This window comes from Crotalus tigris, unplaced genomic scaffold, assembly GCF_016545835.1.
Source record: "Crotalus tigris isolate CLP2741 ecotype Arizona unplaced genomic scaffold, ASM1654583v1 scf7180000024438.362428, whole genome shotgun sequence".
Lineage (NCBI taxonomy): Eukaryota > Metazoa > Chordata > Lepidosauria > Squamata > Viperidae > Crotalus > Crotalus tigris.
The window spans coordinates 329,955-337,663 of NW_024100608.1; the positions used below are offsets into that span (position 1 = coordinate 329,955).

Consider the following 7,709-nt stretch of genomic DNA (forward strand, 5'->3'; position numbering starts at 1 on the left):
CTATCAAGCTTTTATATAGTATATCTAATAGTATTCCTATGTATTTATGCTTCATTTTTTGGCATCCCTTATCCTCTTGCAGATGATTATTTAAGTTCTCAAAGCAACTGCAAACCAGGAGAGAAGCAAGTTGACTCCCAATGTGTGTGTATGAATCCCAGAGAAGACTGCAGGTAAATTATACAGATAAAAGGTTTCACCATGCTACATGTTGAGATTTGTATCACCTTAAGGAAAAATGCTTACTTCAACTTGTATCCAACCCCTCAAGTTTTTCTTAATGGATCTTAATTAAGAGGAAGCTCTTTCCTACAGAGAACTTTAACATTGTATAAAACTATCCATTTGCATACTGGTGTAGGCTTCCACAGCCAGTATCTTTTGAACTGTGTTGGGCTTCAGAGTTTTGTGACCATTATCTAGACCAGGGCTTTTCAACCAGTGGTACGAGTACCACCTGTGGTACATTAGCACCTGGCAGGTGGTACACGACCATCCTAGAAAAGTGGTAGCAGGGGAGGGGAATGAGCTGAACTGGTGGCAGCACACACAAGCCTGAGTGAGAGATGGCTGGAGCTGCAGGGCTGTCAGGGCTCAGCGGAAGCACTAGGATCAGTGCCACTTTCCAACTGATTGGCACTTCTTTGGGACTGTCAGGGCTCAGTGGAAGCACCAGGATCAGCGCCAGGTTCCAGCTGGAGCTCGGCGCTGATCCTGGTGCTTCTGCTGAGCCCTGAAGAAGCGCCGATCAGCTGGTATGTTGCAGCTCCAGGGTCTTGTGATTTACATTCAGATGCTTGGCAACTGATTCATATTTATGACGGTCACAGTGTCCCAGGGTCATGTGAAGTGACCAAACCCTGCTTCAACTACCCAGCAGATGGGGGAAATAAAAACCAAACACCCCACCACCACACCCCCGCTGCCAATCCTCAACAGAAATGCTCACAACAATAAAAACCTCGGACAGGAGGAAGAGCGCCGCCGGGTGGGCAGGCAGGTGTCTTGCTCAGCTGTGGCTTGGGGGGCACTTTTTTCAGTGCCATTTTAACTTCAAACAGTCACTAAGTGAACTGTTTTAAGTTGAGGACTACCTATACTTTATCACTTTTTTCTGGGATTTTTCTTTTTTGGTCATCAAGTTTTTGACACCTTGCTAGGTAGTTGGTGGTACTCGGATATTGCCATCTCCAAAAAGTGGTACAATGGGTGAAAAGGTTGAAAAGCCCTGATCTAGACAACATATTTCCTGACATTTCACCAACAACTGTGATTGACATCTTCAGAAGTTCATTGGGCTCCTGTCTTTATAGCCAAGTATTCTGATTTGTGATTGGTCAATAATATATTGCTCAGTATCTTTGTGTCTGAAGATGCCAGCCACAGTTGCCATGGAAACCTCAGGAAATCTGTTCACTAGACCATGGTGTAAAAAGAAAATTCTTCATCAGGGTCCAGTCCAAGCTGGGAATAAACAAAATGGAGACTGCTTTAGAAAGAATGTTCTTGTTTATTTAGTTGACATAAACTAAAGCAGCATGTTTCTGGGTGATTGAATCACATGGAGCTGGGTGTGGTGGGTTTTTATACCTTCTTGGGCTTTTGTGTTTGGAGTTGTTCCTGTTCCTGTGGCATGAACTTTGACCTGAGGTTCAGTGTGCCCTTCTGATATTCTGATGGTGGTGGGTTAATCCTATCATGTCCTAAAGGTCATATCTTTCTTCCCTGCGGTTGTGGTTGATGGCTATGTCCTTTGTTGGATTTTTTTTGGTTGAGGGGTTGTTGGTTCTAGGGATCTTTGTCTTTCTAATCCCATCAGCTCCAAGCTTCCTGGCTCCAGTCTTTCTGAAAGGATTATCAAATCTGCATTTCTACAGAGCTGGTTTCTGCTCGGGGCAGAGAGACTGGGGATGGGGGGTTCTGCCTAAGATTTTCTATTATTCCTTTGGGGAAATATATCTGCTTTTTAAAAATATCTCCCAAAATATTTCTTTCTCTGGGGGAGTGTTGTCTTCCTACAATGGTCACTAAATTCTTCAGCCCTACCCTGCCCATTATCTACTTGTGTCTGTCCTTTGCTTAGGAAGATTCCACACTCCCCACTGGATTCACATGGGCAGATGTTTTGTGTATTCCCTTTGATGGGGGTTGATCAATTTTTCCCCGTGTGGTATGTTCTCAAGCTTCCTCTGTCTCCTCCAAGCTCTCTCATCTCATGAAATGCCATAATCACATCTCCTCCACCCTCCTGAGAACTTGCATATTGTTATACAACATCCTGCAAAATGTCAACATGGCCTGATATTTGGTGATACGGCTAGGATTGGAATGTGTAAGTAAAATAAAGAAAGAGATTGGAGTTCACTTGTGAATATGTTGTTGCTAACCTATTTTATACCTTTTGTTTTACCACCTTTTAAAAAAATTCTTCTCTAAACAGAATTTGGAAAATTCTGTTAATGTCCATCTGATATGAATAGTGATAATCACTCCAGATATTTTTTTAAAAAAATAACTTGGCTAACCAGCTCCAGCTAACTTCCCAAACAGATGTACCAAATGTTATAAACAATAATGAAAAATGCTTCTTTATTAATTGTTTGCTTCATCCCTCTCTTCACCAATAATCATGGGATTGCTTTTGTTTACTTTGGCTTTGTGTTTTGGTCATTTGGCAGACACTATTCTGAAGATATCTGTGTACTGGATGCCACTTCTGAACAAGCACTTACAAAGCCCAGCTGTCCATATTTGGCTGAAAAATGCTTGGATCAGCAGTCATTCCATTTCTTGCATTCTGGCCCCTGCCGGACTGGGACCGATGTGAGTTGGGCTAAGGAAAGGCTCAGAATTGCTACGGACAGCATAAATAGAGAAGCTTGTGGCTATGACACATGTTATGATTGGGAGCAGTGCTCAGGTACGCAACTATGCATGGATGCACTAACTTGTTATTGTTCCTGGACCATGTTTATGAAGTCAGATTAGAGGCACCAATTTAGGTCTCAAAATAATTTCATTAAGTGATCTGATTTGATCTGGCATGATTTAGAGATGGCCAGATTCAATCTGCGGTCAGATCCTGATTGAAATTCAAAGTTTGATCCTCCCATTTACTGTGGTGAAATCAAAATCTTCTAGCATTTCCCAGTTACAAACAAGGTTAGAGCCACAATTTAACAAGATAAATGAGCAAACGCAATAAACACAATGCAATATTCTGTCAGGATATTGAACAAAGGGATCACAGTTTAAAAGAGAACACAATATTTTACCAAAAGGAGTGGCAAGTTAGGGCAAAGTCTGGTTTGAAAGGGTAAGAAATTTGGAAGAGACCCAAAGGAGAAATGATTCCTCCTCCTTCATTCTGTCTCTCCATTGTGATATTTTCCCCACTCCCAATATTACTCCTGGATCAGCATTGGATTCTTACACCATTGTCCAGATTTGGTAGCTAAACCAACTGATTTCAGGCTTAGCCACAAAGCAGAGCAAACTTTGCGAACTAAATATTCCAGTTTACCTTTTGAGACCAAAGTGCTTGGAGACAAGTGGGTTTTTTTTTTTCTCATTGGCAGGGAAATATCTTTAAGAAACAATGTGTATAACACTTTAGATTCCTTTCTCCTCAAAGAATTTTACCCTAACCCTGAATGGGAAATGGAACAAAACTACAAATTGAGATGGGGGGAAAAACCCATATTAATAAGAATTTGTGCAAGAAACCTCAACTTGAGACTTTGGATATACTGAAAAATGCACTGTCCTTGCAAGGAAGAAGAAAGGTTAATGACCCAGCAGGCAGGGTTATAGACTATGAATAACTTTCATTTCTAACATTCCCAAGTAGCAGACATAATGTTCTGCAGATCAGACCATAAGGTTTTCAGGCTCGTCTGCAGCCAAAACGAGATCATTTTTCTAATTCTTACAAGCATCCTTGGAAATCCCCTTTCTTTCTTTCCCACAAAACAATCATTCTGTACAAACTGCTACAACTGAAGAACTTAATAAGATTTTTTGGGGTGTGTGTGTGTGTTAGACTTTGATTAAAAAAGAGGTTATAGTTTGTACCTATGTGCATATTAAAAACAAAGTTCCTGTGGAATTATAGGGTTGAATGTTATTCTGCAAAAAGAGAAAAAAGAGCTATGTTTTTCAAGAGTGATTATGAAATGTTTGTTGGCCAGCATGTAAGGTAGTAAGCTCCTGCCAGAAAAAAGGTGAGATGATGGCTCTATGTCAACAGAGACCTGGAGGGGATTTTATTGGTAAGAGAATTGCTTCCCTTAATCAATTATTATAGAACTGGTAGGGACCTTGGAGGTCTTCTAATCCAACCCCCTGTTCAAGCAGGAGACACCATACCATTTCAGACAAGTGACTGTCCAATCTCTTCTTAAAACCTCCACTGATGGAGCACCCCCAACTTCTGGAGGCAAGCTGTTCCACTGTTAGGAAGTTTCTCCTTATTTCCAGGTTGCTTTTCCGCTTGATTAGTTTCCATCCATCATTTCTTGTCCTGCTCAATGGTTCTTTGGAAAATAATTGACCTCCTCTTCTTTCTGGCAGCCCCTCAAATACTAGAATATTGCTATCATGTCACCCTTAGTCCTTCTTTTCTCTAGACTAGCCATAAACAATTCCTGCAACCGTTTTTCATATGTTTTAGTCTCTAGGACTTTAATCATCTTAGTTGCTCTTATTAAAGACCTGGAAACTAAAATATATGAAGAACGGTTTTGGAATTGGTTTAAAATTCCTTACAAGCCAGTATTCTACATATTTGTTTCTGAGATGCTGAACTGTCTATGGAGATTCTCAGTCATCCAGGTCATAGTTGTCCCAAAGTTGCTTTTTTCATGAGCATCTTTGGGAGATACTGAACTGAGAACAGTAGCTTCATCACCATCAGAGTAGGAGACTTTTTTTTAGACAGCCAATTCAGAGCCAGGTCTACAACATTTGCTGCCTGGGGCAAGAAAAATGCTCCCACAAAGTTAACCCATTTAGGTGGAATTTTAGTTCAGGCCTTGTGGTGTGGGTGGCATCCTTTGCCAGACCAAAGAGAAAAGCACAGGGATCTGGGGAGGCAGAGCAAACACTGCTTGGTATCTCAGATGTAGTGTGTAGGGCAGGGGTTCTCAACCTTGGCAACTTTAAGACTTGTAGACTTCAACTCCCAGAATTCCTCAGCCAGCAAAGCTTGAATATTGAGAACCCCTGGTGTAGGGAGATTCTCAGTCATCCAGATCATGGTTGTCCCAAAGGTGCTTTTTCACGAGGCAATTGGACTCATTGAGTAAACTAATCCAGTCCAGTTGCCTCATGAAAAAAACACCTTTTGGGCTCAGATGTAGTGGGCATTTTCTACTTGGTCTTTTCAATCAATAAAGGGGGAGGGAGTCTTCCTCATAGTATAACCCCTGAAATCCCTGTAAAGACAGTAAGATTCTCCCCACCTCTCCCAATTAGCAAAAGAGAAGGATCATAGAAGAATTACTACAACTGTCCATCCCTGAACATCCACTGCCTGGCTATTTCCCGTTATTGAGTGGTCTACCTTCTCAGATCTAGAGAAGAGGAAACCTTTCCTTGTTTTCTACAGCCTTATGATTGCTAGTTAAAGGTGGGAGTCAGAGAATGAAATGATTAAATCTAGCCTAAAATTTTGATATGACCTCCAGCAGCATGTACTACTTGTATGTATAAGTAGTCCTCAATTTACAACCACAATTGGGACCAGAATCTCTGTTACTAAACAAGGCAGTTATTAAGTAGAATCACACCTGATTTCATGACCTTTTTTGCCATAGTTGGTTAGATAATCAATGCAGTTGTTAAGTGAATTGTATGGTGATTAAGTGAATTGGTTTCCCTCATTGACTTTGTTTGTTAGAAGCTGGCTAGAAAGGCTGCAAATGGCAGTCACATGACCCCCCCCAATATTAAACAGACCAGTATTGCATTGATGGTTTGATACATCTCTGAATATCATTTGACTAGAACTAAAAGCCTTTTTTTTTTCTTACAGAGCCGCTTGCTAAATGTGTCTGCTTGCTGCCTAACCAATGCCCGCGTGGTGGGGACCCCATTTCCTGCATCCAAATAAGGACAAGAAAGATGACAGCAAACCTCTGCATGCTGGGAGCATTGAAGTGCTCCAATACAGACATTGTAATTTTACATGAAGGGAGCTGTCCAAACTAACAGATACCAGTTTCCCACTCATGGACTAGCCACAGCACAAATGTTTTTTTTTTGTTTGTTTGTTTTGTGCTCTGGCCTTTAATTATAAAGATTATCATTAACATTGCTTTAATTCCAGCATCCAAGTTTCTCATTCCAGCCTTTCTTATTCATGTCATCAACACATATCTTGAGGTTCATGACAATTCCACTTTTCTCCAACTGAATAACTGAGCATGGATCAAGTGCACTGCATACAAAAAGTTGGCAGAGCTTTGATTCCACTTTTCACAGCCACCTTCTGGGCTCCTTTCTTTTGATGGAATTCAGTTCCCAATTGCAAATGTCAGGAGTAAGTGTCCAGTGTCCATTCCAATAGTATGAGCTCTCTAAGCTGGACCATAAATAGCAGCTGTCCCTTCAATATGGCCGCTGCTTCTTCTGTCATTCTGACAAGCATTTTTGCACTGTTTTATGTTGCTCTTTTGAAGCAGTAGGCGTGAACTTAAATGGACTCCAGAAGATGGTAGAGGACGGGAAGACCTGAAGGAATATTGGCCATGGGGTCGTGATGGGTCGGACACGACTTCGCAATTAACAACAACAACAATGTTACTCTTTAAAGCTCCTCCTTGCCAGATATTCCAATGCACTAAAAAAAAAAGCAACAGACAATTCTCTGCTTCCTTCTTGGTTTTGCCTTCACCTCACTATTCTGTGGCCAGAAAGCCAAGCAGATCAAAAACAAACAGTTCACTTAGACCAGCTACAGTGTGATAGTGGCATCTGGATGTCATCTGCATTCCAAAATAAGATCAATACTTTCAATCTACCATTTTCATTTAAAAAAAAATATCTGAAAGCAGAGGTAGGAAGACCTTGACAAGCCAAGAACCACTGACATAAAATAGTTTTTTCCTAACTAAGTTCCCTCCAGATGCATTGAAAAAGCAAGTCCCAGAATTCCTTAACAACCCCAAAATCAGTACAGATAATATTAGCATAGGTAGCCCAATGCTGTGGCTGCTAATTTCTTGATACTTCTCAATTGAACACTATTAAGTTGCTAACTAGAATTATTGGTAGTTGTAGTACTGATGTATTTGAAAACTACAAGCTTTGTCTGGCCTGAATTATCCTAATGTCTAATTTGAGGGAACTCCTTAAATATCATGTTGGGAAATAATATTTTAATGAGACACAAATCTCTGAAATTCACTGAGCTCAGTGAAATTTATTCTCTGCTTACACAATTGCAACCAAAATCTGTTTTCAAAAAAGATTATAACTGAGTTGTTACTTAACTCTTATGCAATGCACAGGACAATCCATAGACTTTATTCTGAACAAAAAGATTATTCTATCTATAATAATTGCTCAGCATTAATGCACTGTAACCTTGGAACTGGCTTGGCTTAGGTTTTCCAACTTTCTATTCTGTTAACACTTAACTAATACAAATAAATGGCTGCTGCAAACAGCCAACCAGTTTTCTTGTTTTTATGACTCATCTCTTTAAA

The 7,709-nt window shown here is 40.4% G+C and overlaps 1 protein-coding gene across 1 annotated transcript in view; it reads left to right on the top strand.

Moving 5' to 3' along the window:
- The window catches only part of C6 (complement C6), a 40,119-nt gene extending 32,440 nt beyond the window's left edge, over positions 1–7,679 (top strand). Inside the window, exons 16-18 of the mRNA XM_039331832.1 lie at positions 83–173; positions 2,679–2,920; positions 6,035–7,679. Coding sequence (XP_039187766.1) covers positions 83–173; positions 2,679–2,920; positions 6,035–6,210 — 509 coding nt within the window. The 3' untranslated portion in view covers positions 6,211–7,679. The remainder of the gene's footprint in view (positions 1–82; positions 174–2,678; positions 2,921–6,034) is intronic.
- Positions 7,680–7,709: the final 30 nt, after the last annotated feature.